This window comes from Leishmania major, chromosome 11, assembly GCF_000002725.2.
Source record: "Leishmania major strain Friedlin complete genome, chromosome 11".
In the NCBI taxonomy this organism is placed as follows: Eukaryota; Euglenozoa; class Kinetoplastea; order Trypanosomatida; family Trypanosomatidae; genus Leishmania; species Leishmania major.
The window spans coordinates 224,804-240,388 of NC_007252.2; the positions used below are offsets into that span (position 1 = coordinate 224,804).

Genomic DNA, 15,585 nt, shown 5'->3' on the forward strand with positions numbered 1-15,585 from the left:
ATTATATTTCGGCGACTGACAGACTCGTCTCCCTCTCCCTCTCCCCCTCCCCCCCCTCTCTCTCTCTCTCTTTTACTTCTCTCTTATTGCCTTAGGTGTACTTTTTTTATATTTGTTTCGTTGCTGTTCCCCCTTTTACGATCTTGTTTCTCCTTTCGATTGCGACTCTCGCGTCGCGTCACGTCGCGCGCGTGTGTGTGTGTGTGGAAGTCTCCTCTTCCTCTCCCTTCAACGCCACACAAGCAACAAAATCAGTGGCTGCTTCGGTTCATTGAACGATTTTGCTCCCCCATCCCCTCTTTTCTTTTTTTTTTCTCCCGTATTGTCCTTGATCGCTTGACTCTTATACACCATTTTTCAGGTCGAATTTTCTACATCACGGTGCCGGTTTCGTGCGCGCGTGCTTGTGCACCGCCAGCTGCTCTCGCTTCTACATATCGCTGTCTCCGCTGGCAGCGTTGGCTGCACCTCTCCTCTCCCCCACTGCGCCTGAGTGAGTGTGAGCGTGTTTTTGCACCTTTCGCACATCTTTTTTTTCGTTTTGTGTTTTCTCGCGTTGCTCGTTGTGCACCGCGCGCTATGCACAAAGTCCAGTCTTCGTCCCCCCTTTCCACCCATAACTGCGCTACTAACGCCACCAGCACACCCCCAGCTGCTGCCGCCCTTCCCGGCGCTCAGCGCATCGCTTCGCTTGCCACTGCGCGGCTTCCCTGGGGTTCGGGGCTTTCACAGAACATTCTGGCCGACGACATGGACAACGTGCTGAGCAGCAGTGACTTAACCGCGACGTTTTTGCCGTGGACCGTGCTCAGCTCTTCAGACGGCCCCGAAGTGACTAAGAATGAGAAGCCGCCGCAGCAGCAACAGGCACCCTCGCAGGCCTTCAGACGCCTGCCGACTCCTGTGCAGACAAGATCGATTCCTTTCATGCCCAGCATGAGCGCTCCCTTCTCCTTTTCGGATTCTGCAGGCGGCGAGGATCCACAGCAGTTCTCCGCATTGCCGTTGCAACCGCGATACCCGTTGCTTCTTTCCCAGAGCTTCTCCAATCAGTCCCACAGAGCGAATCAGTACACCGCGTCTTCCTTTGTGCACGCGCACGACACGAAAGCTTCTGCCGCCACCGATCCCCGCCTTGTGGGCGCCCACGGCGGTTTTCCGATGCCATTGAATGTATCGTCGGCGAATCAGGCGGAAGAGGAAAATCTGAGCTGTGCCATCTCCTACAACAGCAACCGTGGGGAGGCTTGCGGCGATGAACTGTCGCGGCCATTGCGTCAAGCGCACGTGCACGGGAGCGCTTCATTCTTCTCCGCATCGCTGTCGTCGAGACCTTCTTCGTTACTGTCGCCATCGACCCCCGCTCCAGAGGAGCACATTACCGGGTACACCTCCGTTATCCTGCTGACGGTGCTTCCCTCCTTCACCGGCGAAGACTACTACGAACATGCGATGCATGGTCAGGTAGAGTTTGTCAAGCAGCTGTGCGACGGCACTGGCGACAACGATAGCAACGGGAGCGGCGAGCTGGACGAGCTGGGCAGGTCGTGCGATACGCCTCGCAGCTCTTCGCTGCACCGCCTGCAGCAGTCGGCTTCTCTGCACATGAAGGCAGGCAGCTTTGACGGCCTTTCGGCAGCACGAGGGTCTGCAACGGCCATGGGGGCGGCGACATCGAGTGCGCCGGCGCAACCGGCGCCGCCGCTTTTGAGCACGTTCCAACCACTCAGCACTGCCACGACCGGCTTGGAGGAGTATCCGGCGTATTTGCCCGCCAGCACCGCCGGTGCTGGCACCGTGCAGGACGCACCGACTGGGGGCAACCAATTGAAAGGCAGCGCGCACGCGCAGCTTCAGGCGTCTTCGGGGGACTGCCAAGCGCCGCTGTTGCCGTTGCAGAGGATGGCCCTCCTCCAGCAGCTGCCGCAGCAGCATCGAGCTCCTTTTACCTCATCTCCGTTGCCGGCGCAGACGTGGACTAGCACTGCTGGGGCTGCGAATGGCGAAGAAGTGGCCACTCCCAGCAGCGGCCAACAGCAACTTCAATTAAACGCTCATTCGCAGTCGAACTCGCGCCAGTACTCTGCCGGGGCCACATCAGGGGCGGCGACGTTGGTAAGCCCGGCTTTGTCGGGCAGTGGCGTCTACACAACTTCGCCAGCGCAATCTTTCAATGCCTCCAATGGCTACCACACAGGGAGCGGCACGCCCCCGTCAGGTGGCCCAGCACATCTGATCATGTTACTGCCTGCGTCCAGCGAAAACTCGTCTACAGGCCACTCGACGCGAGCTCAGCAACACCTTTACGCCATGCAGGTGCCGACTCAGACTCTCTCTACCAGCGAGACAGCCGCCGCGCCTCGCTATGCATCTCCTCACCGTAGTGGTGCCGTACCATCCCCATCGATGCAGCTGTCGAGCTCCCCAACGGTGGCTTCTGGTAGCGGTGCCAGTGCCGTCCCCCTGCTGTACGTAACAGCACCGACAGCTTTTGTGGGGTTCCCGCCCACGGCGGCGGGGCGTCAGGTGAATGCATTGTCCCCCTCCAGCGTCTCTGGCCACTCGTGCTCCATCAGCACGACGCAAGCTTCTGCACCAGAGATGTCTTCGCCGAGCTCGCACTACGTGTACCTGCACACCCATCCTCCAGCGAACAACTCGCCATCGCGGCCGCTTCCCCTGCAGCAATACTCAGGGAACTTCCCCTCACAAGTGCCTAGCGCGGGTATGCCGAAAGCGGCCGAGCAGGCAGCCTCGGCCTCCCTGCACGCCAGGACGTCATCGGCCTTGGGCACGGCAGCCGCAGCGCATCTGCCGCACGCCATGAGCACCGAGGCCTTCTCTCCCGGCAGCAAGACGGCTGGGCTGAAGGGCCCTAGCATCCGGCCGGTAGCGCCTGCGACAAGCACAGATATGCTGCGCAAGCAGGTTAATGTCCACGGTGCCATGATGAATGTGTTGCACTTTTACCCGTACAGCGAGAGTGCCCCACCCGCTCTGACGGCGCAAATCGTGACGGGGACCCGATCGGCCAGCAGCAGCACTCCTGCGCAGTCCCTGAGCGGGTCGGGCTGGTGGTCACGGTCCGTGAATAGCAACGTTGAGTGCAGCCTGGACGGAAGCCGGCGATCACTGGACGGTTTTAAGAGCCAGGATGGAGCAGAGGCGTCCTCTTGCGCGTTGAGAGGTGACACGTCCTCGCTGGCGAACGCGCCTGTGCTGCCCATTTTCATTCAGATGTTCCCGTGCGAGCTGCGTGACCGTGTCGGCCTACTGAACCGCGTGATAGAGGCGACGTGCGGGCGTGACGCTGGTCTTGTGCAGAGCTTCGAAACCCGTTCCGAGACATCCTTCATCGCCCATGTGCGGACGAACAACGTGTGGGAGTTGATCTACAAGTTGCGGTGCCGTGTGCTGATGGATCGGTTTGGCTTCTGGTACGCGGCCGACATCGAGCAGTATGTGCACATGAAGGAGTACTGCGAAAGTGTTCGGCGCCTGCCGCAGCAGACGAGGCATTTCCAGACTGATGGGCTGCCCTGCATGCCGCTCGTCGTGGAGCTGTCACGCTCACTAGATCGCGGGCTGGTCCCTGAAAACACTGGACCGCGCTGCTTCGACGAGCTCGTGCCGATTGCCGCCGTGGATCGCCATCGTTCCCGCCTGCAAGGGTCGTCGTTGGTGCACAATGGTCGCTCCAACGCGAGCATGAGCGGTAAGGCCGTGGCCGCCAGCGGCGCCTCTGCAGCTGGCGGTAGCGTTTTCCTCACTAGCGCTGGCGATGTGCAATCGCTGCATGGCGGGTCGCCGGTTTTTCTGACCAACAATAGCCACGTGATGATGCTGTCACCGCACATGGTACCAGGATTGGCGGGTGATAGCTACAGGACTGGCGGCAGCATGAGTGGCAGCAGTGCGCAGGTGATCCATATTGACCCACAGTTCCTGCCACCATCCTTCACCATGCAGCGAAGTCTGTAAAAAGTGCGACCGCAGACACACAAGCGCTGAGCATGTCACGCCAACCCTTGTGGCTCCTCTTGTGCCTCTGTCTAAGTCGTTGTTGCGACTCTTTCATTGTCCATCTCTTGGTGTTGCCCTTCCGTGCTTCTTTTTTTCTTATTGTGTGTCTCCTCTCCCCTCCCCCGACACACACACACACAAACACACACACACCTATCACACGGTAGCTCTTGTCCCTCCATTGGTTTTGTGCTTTCTCATCCCGGCTTGAATTCAGGTCACTGTGCGATCCTCTTTGGTATATATGTGTATGTATATGAGTATATTCTATTATGTACGAATTCCGAACTCCTCGTTCACAGCACCCCCCCTCTTCTTCTCCAGCTTGAAAGCTCTTGCTCCCTTGCCGTCGTCGTCTTAACTTTATGCTGGTCTCGTCGTGACGGAGCTCTTCTTTTCCTTCCCGCTCTTTGTATGCTTTTCTTATCTTCTCCCCTCCTGCCTCATGTCCTTGATGACATTCCGTGTTTCTATAAATGCCCGCACACACACATATATATGTATATGTATATAGATAGATATTTCCTTTAAGAGCTGGCGAGCACCGGTCTTATGTATTACTGTTCATATCTCTCTTTTCTCGTGTGAGCATTGGTAAGGGATCGATGATGAGGTTCATGCTGCTTGGAGCTGGAGTGTGTGCGTGCATGCGATACTGTTTTGGCTCGTTATGCATGTGCTTGCCCTTGACTTGTTGCAGCTGAGTGCCGGAGCAAAGCGAGAGTGGGTGATGGAGATGAGGCGACTTGCCCCTCTCTCTCTCTCTCTGGCTACTTCTCGGTGCACGTCTTCTCTTTTTCTTACACCCCTTTGAGCTTCCTTTACTGCATGCGCAAGCGCGCCAGCGCCTTGACAGCGTGCTCTTGATGACGTGCGGTCTAGCGCGTCTCTTTCTCTTTCTGTGCGGATGCTTCGCCCCGTTGAATTCATCGCCTCACGACTTTCCATGCTTGAAGTGCGCGAATATACATGTATACTTCGTGTGTATCTGTATCTATATATAGATAGTAGGTAGATGTGCATGTAGGTGTATGTGTGTATGTGGGCATGTACGTGCCTATGCATATATGTGTATGTATATAGATGACTATATGACAGTGTGCGTATGCATATAGACGTGTGGGGATGCTCAACGCTTGATGTTCACCCAACGCCCACATTCTCCATCGTTTTACCTTTACCGAGGAACACACACACACACACACACAAAATACGAGAAAAGCACCGAGACAAGGGAACGTTGCAATGTTTTGCGCTCGTGTATGGTTGGCTTATGCATGCAAGCATCCGTTCGAAGCTGCGTTGCGGTCTCCCAACTAAGGATTGTGTGCGTGCGTGTTCTCTCGTGATATTCGCACTGTATTTGTTACCTCCTCCTTCGTTGTATATGGCCCTCTCCTCTTGCCGTTTCTATGGGCTTGTGTGCATGTAGGTGTGTGCCCATTCTCTTCTCGGAGCACCTCCTCAGTATATACACCATCAGAGGGGGGGGGAGGAGAGGCAAGCACGACGTCGCTCCGCGTGGCCACCGCATCCTCTTCCATTCTCTCGCTCGTCCCTGCTCCGTTTACGTTTTCTTTCCGTCTTATTTATTTTATTCCGCTACGCATCTTCGGTGACGCCGCCGTGTTCCCACTCCCTTTCTCCTACTTTTTTTTTTCGATCTCTGCCCTCCTCCCCATTTATCTACCTCAATTTCTTTTCGTCTAATTTTCTGTTTCTCCATGTGCACCTCAGCACGTCCCGTGCCGCCAGAGGGGATGCGCATCGAAATGCCTGTTCAGTGTGTTTGTGTCTGCGTCTAGGCGTCTTTGTGAGAGGACGGGAGGCGACGTGTGTGCCTTTTCATTTTTTTTTTGTAGCTATGCTGCGGTTGGTGATGTTGGCCATCTTTGTTGCTTTCTCGCTCTGTGCACGCTGCCTGTTTCGCTTCCTCTCCCTATTTTTGTGTGCCCTGAACCACGCACAGAAACGACTCACGCCTTGTCGAAAATCACGAAGGTCTCCGTGTTGTGTGTTGCGCTGCGTTGTGTATGTGTGTATGTATGCGTGTGTAGGTGTGTGTGTGTGTGTGTGTGTGTTTTACGCTGTCCTGTCGTTGTTCCCTTGTGTGCCGGGTGCAGTCGGGCGACACCCAAAGAGGGAAACGAACGGTACCGCTTTCGCACGGTTGTTCGTCCAGCGTGGGCAGAGAGACACACCAGAGCCACGAAAAGTATGAGCGGGGAAGGCGAAGGAGCGACTCCTTTCCTTCGTCAGTTACGTGCTCTCGGTGTGTCTTTGCCTTTCTTCGCGGCAGCCGGCGGCCACCGCCCTGTCTTCTGTTGCCATGTTTCATCCCCCTCCCCCCTCCCCTATAGCTGTGACGTCCTTTCGCACCTTGTTGGCATTCCGCGCTGCCTCTTAGTTTTGGTTCTCCCACGCCCCATTCGCTCATCTTCGCTGCCTCTCCCCTTCGTTTCGTCGTTGTGTTTGACGGATGGTTGACTTTTCCTTTGGTGGGTATCTTATACGTGGGTGCGCATGGGCGGACGCGGGCGGTGTGTGTGTGTGGGGCGGGAGGAAGGGGCCGGTGACAGCGGCCTTTGTTGTTGCTGTCTCTCTCTCTCTCTTGCACTTTTGGTTTGTTCCATACTCACCTCAACACCTCTTGTGTTGGCTCCTCTTGTTGATATCACTTGTATCTGCGTGCCAAGTCTGCGCGTGCTCTTTACACTCGTGCGAAGGGTTCTTCTGTTCTCAATCGTACGTCACCCTCCATCAGCTGTGGCGCTGTTTTCTTCCATTTTCCCTCTTCCAGTTTTCGCTCCTCTTTATGTTTCTGCCTCCTTTGGACCCCCTCCCCCCACTCCCACTGCCTCCGACACGCTCATGACGTGTATGCTGACGCATCGCTCCCATGTCCGCACCCACCCCCCTACGAGTACACCTACGTAGGTGTCCTACCCCTCTACCCCTCTATCTTTCTTCGCCAGCGCCTCCTCCCATCCAGATCCCTTCCTTTCGAACACCCCTCTCCCCCTTTCCCCGAAAGCCCAAGGAAGAGAAGGAATGAAGCGGAGTGGTGGGAGGGGTACACCCCTTATGCCTGCAGCCACCATCTTCCTGATGCGCTCTCGTTCTCTCGTGTTTCGCTTTCCTATCCACCACTCCCTCGGTTATCCCTTCTCCTCCCTCACCCCTCGCACGTTTGCCTCTGCGGTGTGGTCTTTGCGGATGGCGACGGCCCCCTCTCCTTTTTTTCCCTGTCCTTTGCTCTGGTGTGTGCGTGTCTGTGTGCAGTACCTCCTCCTCTTTCTCCCTTCCCCCCCCCTTCTCCATGCCGAGCGTGTTTTCGTCTGGCTTGTTTTTCTCGTTATTTTTACTTTCTATTTTTTTTTTTCGATGATCCTCCCCCCACCGTCCCTGCCTCTCTCTCTTAATGTTCGGCGCATACGCGGGAGGGGAGGGCAGCTCTGAATGTGCCGCAAAGGCCACTCACTCCTGATAAGGACAGGGCAACAGAAACGCATACACACCCAAGGTGAAATCGCGAAATAGGAGTGGGAGTGTCGGTGTCGGTGGCGGGCTCAACTCGTACTCTGTCCCCTCTACTCGCGTCTTTCTCCCTACCCTATCTCTGCGTCACACCCGTCGAGCCGCGTGGGAGCACACCCATTCCATGACAGGGAGCGGCACTTCCCTCCGTTCCTCGGCCGAGAGTGCGAGCTTGTCGTCACGTCAGCTTGCTTCAGACGTCTCGTATGTACGCTTCACCGTCGCTGCTCCATGCCGTTGAGAAGTGGAACGTCACGCGTACGGTATGCCGGGCAAAAACGGACGCCGAAGGATGCGCGCATGCGCGCCTGAGCTACCCACACTTTCAGCTCCTTCACCCTCGGCGACGCGCGGTGTGTGAGGCACCTCTTCTGATTGCACAAGTCGTCTAGCTCCGCTTTTTACTCCGTCTCTGACTTTTCGCCAGCGGCCCAACTTTCCACCTCTCGCGCCTCCTCGTCCATCGCCTGCTGTCTCCGGCAATCACGCCGGTGCTCTCTATTAGGCTTGCAACGTTTGACCGGTAACCCTTACACACACACACACACACACACACACACACACACACGTATGCGCCTGTGTGCATGTGTGGCCGTCGTCACGAGCCGACACGCCCCTCCCTCTGTTGCATGCCAAACTGCAAAACACGCATTTCTCACGGGCACACCACGCCATCGCTTCATGACAGTGCACCGACCTGCACACCGCTGAGCTCGGTGTGGATATGACTGTGATCAAGGGTGATGAGCTGCGCGAGAAGGGCTACGGCGGCATCTACGCTGTCGGCAAGTGTGCGCAGTACCCGGCGCACCTGGTGACGCTGCGCTACAGGAACCCGAACGCCGCTGAGGGCGCCAAGAACATTGCGATGGTTGGCAAGGGTATTGTGTACGACTGCGGCGGTCTTGCGCTGAAGCCCGCGGCGCACATGACGAACATGAAGACGGATATGGGCGGCTCGGCTGGCGTGTTCTGCGCCTTCATCGCGGTGGTGCGCAGCATGAAGATGCAGAGGACCCACTTCAGCCACATCGCCAACATCAGCGTGACGCTGTGCTTGGCGGAGAACGCGATCGGCCCCCACTCGTACCGCAACGACGACGTTGTGGTGATGAAGTCGGGCAAGTCGGTGGAGGTGATGAACACGGATGCGGAGGGCCGCATCGTGCTGGGCGACGGCGTGTACTACGCGACGGGCGAGCAGGACTTCGTCCCGGATGTGCTGATCGACATGGCGACGCTGACGGGTGCGCAAGGTGTGGCGACGGGCTCGAAGCACGCCGGCGTTTACGCCAGCGATGCCGAGGCGGAGAAGGACATGATCAGTGCGGGCCTGCAGTCCGGCGACCTGTGCTACCCAGTGCTGTACTGCCCCGAGTACCACGAGGAGGTGTACAAGAGCCCTTGCGCTGACATGCGCAACATTGCAAACTCGTCATCCAGCGCCGGCTCGAGCTGCGGCGGGTACTTTGTCGAGCAGCACCTGAGCGAGCGCTTCAGGGGCCCCTTCGTGCACGTTGATATGGCCTACCCCACCTCGAACACGGCTGGCGCCACCGGCTACGGTGTTACTCTCGTGTTCGAGTTTCTGCGCCAGCACTAGCAATGGCTGAAACCGCGGCGTGGCAGGAGCGAAGAGGCGCGACACACACACTCACACAAGCAAGCAAGCAAGCCAGCTGATTTTCGTGCAAGGGGGGAGGTGGGTGGGTGGGGTGGGGGCGAAGGAGCAAACAAGAATACTCGAGGTGGCCGAAAGGATCTCCTGCTTGAGGGGGAGCACTCCGGATGTGTGCGGGGAACGAAGCGAGTCGTGTGGAAGCACAAGGAAAGTGCCAAAGTGCGCAGGTGGCAGTCGAGTGGCTGCGGAAGTGGCGGATGAGGTCATCTTGGCTGCCGATGCACAGCGTGATGATGGGGCGTGCTGTTGCTGCGGCGAAGCATCGTTGACAAAGAGAGGGTGTGAAGGTGTGCCATCGTGCCGCTCGATACGCTCCCATCGCAACTGGGTCTCAGAATTTCTTCTCGCGTTTTTGTGCGGTGTGCTCTCCCTGTGTTGGTGCGAGTCTGCGTTACGTATGCCAGGCGCACGCTTTCGCTATCCTATTCGCTGCTTCTAACAGTGCGGCGAGTGGCACGTTTTCGTGTGCACGCATGTATACATGTGTGTCTGTGTCTGTGTCTGTGTATGTATGCGTATGTGTATGTGTATATATGTTTGTGTATGTTTGTGTATGTTTGTGTATGTGTGTGTGTGTCTGTGTGTGTGTGTGTGTGTGTGTCTGTGTGTGTGTGTGTGTGTGTGTGTGTGTGTGTGTGTGTCTGTGTGTGTGTGTGCATCTTTCCACTTCGTAGTCCCCGATGACGCGTTCTCTGGCGGGGTGGTGTCGCCCTCATTTTTCAGCCTTTTTGTGCTCGATCTTCTGGCGCCCTTTCGTATTCTCTCGCCCCCGGCAAACTCGTGTGAGGTTGTCGGCGTGTCTTTGCGCTTGCCCGAGTGCGCAGGCGCTGAGGGTTGCTGCCCTGACTCCGAGCTGTGGAGCGTTGTTGTAGCTTGCATGGGGTCCCCTCTGCCTTGTCGCTTCCTTATATGCCTTCTCTCTCTCTGTCGCCCTCTTCACCGGGTCTCAGGGACGCACTGGTTTTGTGTGTCGAATCCCATGGGCTCGTTTCCCTCTCTCTGCGCGTGTGTATGTGTGCGTGCGTGTCCAGCCTATGTGCGGACTTTGGGCGATAGCGGTGACGCGCGACAAGGATACAGAACCAAAGGGGTGGCCTCGTTAAGCGACTCGGTGCGACACTGCTGAGAAGGCGGTGCATGGGAGAGTGAAGGGGTGGAAATGGTTCATTGCTGGCTGACCGTGCCTTCCTCTGCAGCTGGTTGCCTTTGGTGGCTGCCTTTTTTAGCGTCTCCTGCTTCCTATCTTTTCCAATGATGTTTACCTGTGCGTGCATGCGCACGTCCATTGATGGTGCGAGTGCGCATGTGTCCTCGCACCCTTTTCCTTTCACTGCTATACACGCTTCCTCCCTTGTGCTTGGTCTCCCTCTTCTCCCTCGCGCGTTCGCGTCTGTGTTGTCTTTGCCTTCGTCTGCGAGTCGCCTCTTCTTCTTGCCGCTGACCTCGGCAGTCTTGCAGATGTAGAGAGGGAGGAGGGGTGTCGCAGAGAGACGGAAAGGCATTGCAGATGACAGCCCCAGCTTCTTCGCTTCCTCGGCGTTATCCACTTTCTCTTCTCACGACCTCCATCGTAGCTGTAAGCGGTGCCGGCAGTGCACAGGAGGGAGAGGGCGGGTGGGAAGAGTTGGAGTGAGTGAGAGAGCGAACGTGCCACGAGCTGTTGTCCTTGACAGAACGGAGTAAAAAAAAAACGTCCGACAAGATGGCCGGCACGCGCACGCGATTTCATCTCGCGCTCTGGCTGCTACCCCCCCCCCCCCCCCCGGTGGCGAGCGAGGATTGGGTTTGCAGTCCAGGCAATGGGGCGGTGGAAGGAATCGACGGTGTGTGACTTGAGGGGATGATGGTGGTGGTTGTGGCGAATAGGAATAGAGAGACGCTTCGTCTCTTCTATCCTCTCCGGGACTTGCAGCTCTTTCGCCGTGATAGGCGCACCCCTCTCCCCACCCCCTTCCCCCGAAACCCGCTGTCCCTCGGCTCACGCTCGTGCGCTAAAAAAAAGCTGTTTCCCACTTGCGAGGCATACTTACTTGTGCCGGACCCCTCCCTCCCCCTCTCTCTCCCTCTCTCTCCATCTCTTTGTGTCTCCTCTTTCGCCTTTTCTTTTGCCTTGCTCTCCATCGAACAACTTTCCACACTGTCTCTGTCTCTCACACGAGCGCACGAACCACACCTGCACGCTTCTCGATTTGGTTCTTCGGAGTTGTTTATCTGCTTCCTGATCGTCGCACCCCTCCTCATCCTCTTCCTCCTTTCTTCATCCACACGGTTGCTTCTGTGTTGCATTCACTTATCGTTCTTACTTGTTCTTTACCTGTAAATCAATCTTCGTGCGTGTGTGTGTCTGCACTACCGGCGTCAAGTGCCTGCCACTCCCAAATCTGTTGCTGTGTTTCTTTTTTTTCGCGTGTTTCGCGTACGCCACGCCTTGTCTTTCATCACCTCCGGCCTCACTCTGAGCCCCTGCTCTCGCTTTCGTTTTGCGTAGCTGTCCCTCACGTTCTCTCCATATCTTGGTCAGACATGTCCGCGATGAAGCGCCCGCGTTCCAACTCGATCGTGGAGGAGACGGCTGTGTCGGCGTACGTGCAGACGTGCACGAACTTCAAGTCGAATGTGACGTTCACGGACATCTCGAAGGTATCATGTGTTGCGCCGCACGTGCTTCTGGTGGGCGCGCTGGAGCAGCTGCGCGATAACTCTCTCAAGTCCGTGCTGTTCTACTGCCCGGCTGTCGCGGAGGCGCTGCAGCGCGTGAAGGCTGGTTCTACGGTGAAGACGCTTGCGGAGGTTCCGGGGCGCAAGGGCTACACGGAAGTGATGGTGACGGCGCTGCCGGCAACCACGTCGCGCACAAACTGCCCTTACCGCGCAGACAGCATGTCGGAGGCCGTCGCTGCTGCGTGCGGGAGCGTCGAAGAAGGCGAGGTGCTTGACGTGTACGTGTGCGCCCCTGCTGGCTCCGAGACGGCGGTCGCGAACGCTGTTGCGCGCGCTGCGCCGCACTCGTACACCGCGAAGGCTGGGCAGGCGACGAAGGCGTACATGAAGCAGGCAATGTCGTTGAACGTCGTGATGTCGTCACGCGCTGCGTTCACACAGGAGCTGGTGCGTGGAAAGTCCGTGTGCGTGGCGGAGCTGGAGGCGATCTGCACGTCTGTGCAGCTGTGCCAGCGCCTGGTGGACACGCCGCCGTGCATGCTGGACACTGTCGTGTACGCTGAGATCGCTGCTGCTTACGCCGCTGAGCTCGGTGTGGATATGACTGTGATCAAGGGTGATGAGCTGCGCGAGAAGGGCTACGGCGGCATCTACGCTGTCGGCAAGTGTGCGCAGTACCCGGCGCACCTGGTGACGCTGCGCTACAGGAACCCGAACGCCGCTGAGGGCGCCAAGAACATTGCGATGGTTGGCAAGGGTATTGTGTACGACTGCGGCGGTCTTGCGCTGAAGCCCGCGGCGCACATGACGAACATGAAGACGGATATGGGCGGCTCGGCTGGCGTGTTCTGCGCCTTCATCGCGGTGGTGCGCAGCATGAAGATGCAGAGGACCCACTTCAGCCACATCGCCAACATCAGCGTGACGCTGTGCTTGGCGGAGAACGCGATCGGCCCCCACTCGTACCGCAACGACGACGTTGTGGTGATGAAGTCGGGCAAGTCGGTGGAGGTGATGAACACGGATGCGGAGGGCCGCATCGTGCTGGGCGACGGCGTGTACTACGCGACGGGCGAGCAGGACTTCGTCCCGGATGTGCTGATCGACATGGCGACGCTGACGGGTGCGCAAGGTGTGGCGACGGGCTCGAAGCACGCCGGCGTTTACGCCAGCGATGCCGAGGCGGAGAAGGACATGATCAGTGCGGGCCTGCAGTCCGGCGACCTGTGCTACCCAGTGCTGTACTGCCCCGAGTACCACGAGGAGGTGTACAAGAGCCCTTGCGCTGACATGCGCAACATTGCAAACTCGTCATCCAGCGCCGGCTCGAGCTGCGGCGGGTACTTTGTCGAGCAGCACCTGAGCGAGCGCTTCAGGGGCCCCTTCGTGCACGTTGATATGGCCTACCCCACCTCGAACACGGCTGGCGCCACCGGCTACGGTGTTACTCTCGTGTTCGAGTTTCTGCGCCAGCACTAGCAATGGCTGAAACCGCGGCGTGGCAGGAGCGAAGAGGCGCGACACACACACTCACACAAGCAAGCAAGCAAGCCAGCTGATTTTCGTGCAAGGGGGGAGGTGGGTGGTAGGATGTACCGGCTACTCCAACTTGGTCCTGCGGCGCCTGTCGGACCCCGTCACTGGTGTTTCTCTGGGTTCCCTTCTCTCACTTTTACTGTTTCCTTTGTGCCCCTTTGGACGCTTCAGCAGGCGTAGGGCCACCCCGCGCTCGGGCAGCTCGCGGGACAGTGCTCATCCGCTAAGCAGGGCCGGCTTGGGGGGCGCTGCCGGGAGCCCCGCGTTTTCGTGTGTTTTCCCCTTCCTTAAGTTTTCGCTTTGTGTTTTGTGTCTTTCCAGTGCATGTTGTTTTGTTCTGAAAGAATAACAAAGTGTTGATTTTAACCAATCAAGCGAGCTGCAGACCCACGCCCGGGCATGGCGGCCAACGCACGTTGGCTGTCGCTTCTCTGTGCTCCGACCCCCTCATCGACGTTTTACCGTGTGCGGCCATGTGCACAGCAGCCTTCTCTTGCCTTCACGCAGGTGTCAGGCGAGTGGCGACGGACAAGCGACAGCGCAGCGTGCTGCGGAAGTGAGGGAGGGAGAGGGGGTGGAGGAGGGGGCAGAGGTTTTGGAGAGCGATGCGGTTTGCTTGATTGTGTGCGCTAAGCCGTGAAGAGCAGAGTAGTAGTCGTATTCGAGGCAAGAGTAAAGAGAAAAGCCGGCGAGGCGACGTGTTGTTTTTCCTTTTTCTGAAGGGATCCGGCTCGTGTTGCTGTCTTGCACAGCGACGCACACTCACAGACAAGCAGAGACGTACACACACATATAAATATATATCTCCCCGTTTATATGCGCACATCTTTTCTGTGTGTGTGCGTGTGTGCTTCCCCTTCTCTTTGTTTTTTGTGTTTTTCTCTTTAATAGTGTCTTGAGCGATTACCGAAACACGCAAGGAGGAAGGAGGAAGGAGGGGGAGAGCGAGAGGCACATGGATAGCCGTTAAGGAAACGGGGCTGCGTCTGTTGGCGGCCGGCCCTTACCCCTGCTCCACTCTTCGCAGCGCAGGTCTCATTGGTGTGTACGCGCACGCGCATATATATAGACGCCAACGCGCAGCGACACGCACCATTACCGTCTCGGGGCGCTTTGCAGTGCGCGTCGCATGTGTGCGTGTGTGTGCCTTGCGGGAGAGGCAGGGGAGGGCAAAACAACGAAAGAGCGTTGCTCTGTGCCGAGTTGCACTGCGCGAAGGAAGGAAAGTGTGTGTGACGTGTGGGCATGGGTGTCTCTGAGGGACTCGGGGACAGCTGATGGGTACGATGTGGAGAGGCGCAACGGAAGGGCAACATCAGTAACGGCGAGTTTCGCCTCCCTCCTGCCCTGCGCCGCTCCACGCTTCATACGCTTTCGTTTTCTTATGTCGCTGCCCTTCACCTCTCTCCCTTTTCCTTCCGCCGCGCCCCTGTCCTTTACGCTGATCATTTTCGCGGAAGCGCGTTCGCGTCCGCCCGCGCAGCGAGGCCTCGACAAGAGCAGGATACTGTCGCACGTGCGCATGATCAAAATCGCACTCCCCTCTCGCCTGCGCTGTTCTTCTTTCTTCGGCGTGCCCCTTCCCCAGCTTTCCATCCACCAATCAGCGGGAACGACGTACACGCATACACACATAAAAACAAAACACACGCACCTCTATATATATAGAGAGAGAGAGAGAGGTAGACGGCGAGGCTCTGCCGCCGTTTGGCTCTGCTCTTTTTTGTTCGCTCCTTACCAACAGTTTCGCTGCCTCTCGTGTGTGTGTGTGGGGGGGGGGCGTGGTGTGCTACTTCGCTGCTGCCGTAGAAGGACAGGAAGGGCACTCGAAAACGCCGACGCTGGGCGACATCCGTTCCATCATCACAGGCATATACATTCACACACGCACATCGCATATTTGCATGCACCTAGCTCCGCGCGCACGTGCGCTGTCGCTCCCCACTCACGAGAGGCACGACAGTAGACACAGGAGAGGGACCGCGCATCCTTGAGCGTGGGCATTGCCGGGTAAGCCCCCCTTTTTTCGGCTTGCCGCTTTACGCAGTCTGGGGTTCAGAGGGGGCCTTCTTCACCTCTACAATCAGCGCGAACTGGTCTCTCACGTTGTCACGTAGCCGCGCGCCATTTTTTTCCTCCAGCAGACG

The 15,585-nt window shown here is 57.7% G+C and overlaps 3 protein-coding genes across 3 annotated transcripts; all 3 read left to right on the forward strand.

Moving 5' to 3' along the window:
* Positions 1-750: 750 nt before the first annotated feature.
* LMJF_11_0610 (conserved hypothetical protein) lies at positions 751-3,981 on the forward strand (the record flags this gene model as incomplete). Its single annotated transcript, XM_001681477.1, has 1 exon — positions 751-3,981. The coding sequence occupies one exon, from the start codon at positions 751-753 to the stop codon at positions 3,979-3,981; it is 3,231 nt and encodes a 1,076-aa protein (XP_001681529.1).
* A 4,303-nt stretch (positions 3,982-8,284) lies between these two features.
* Positions 8,285-9,163, forward strand: LMJF_11_0620 (putative aminopeptidase; the record flags this gene model as incomplete). The annotated part of the gene is made up of 1 exon (XM_001681478.1): positions 8,285-9,163. The coding sequence occupies one exon, from the start codon at positions 8,285-8,287 to the stop codon at positions 9,161-9,163; it is 879 nt and encodes a 292-aa protein (XP_001681530.1).
* Positions 9,164-11,764: 2,601 nt separating this feature from the next.
* Positions 11,765-13,381, forward strand: LMJF_11_0630 (putative aminopeptidase; the record flags this gene model as incomplete). Its single annotated transcript, XM_001681479.1, has 1 exon — positions 11,765-13,381. One exon carries the CDS (start codon positions 11,765-11,767, stop codon positions 13,379-13,381), a length of 1,617 nt encoding a protein of 538 aa, XP_001681531.1.
* Positions 13,382-15,585: the final 2,204 nt, after the last annotated feature.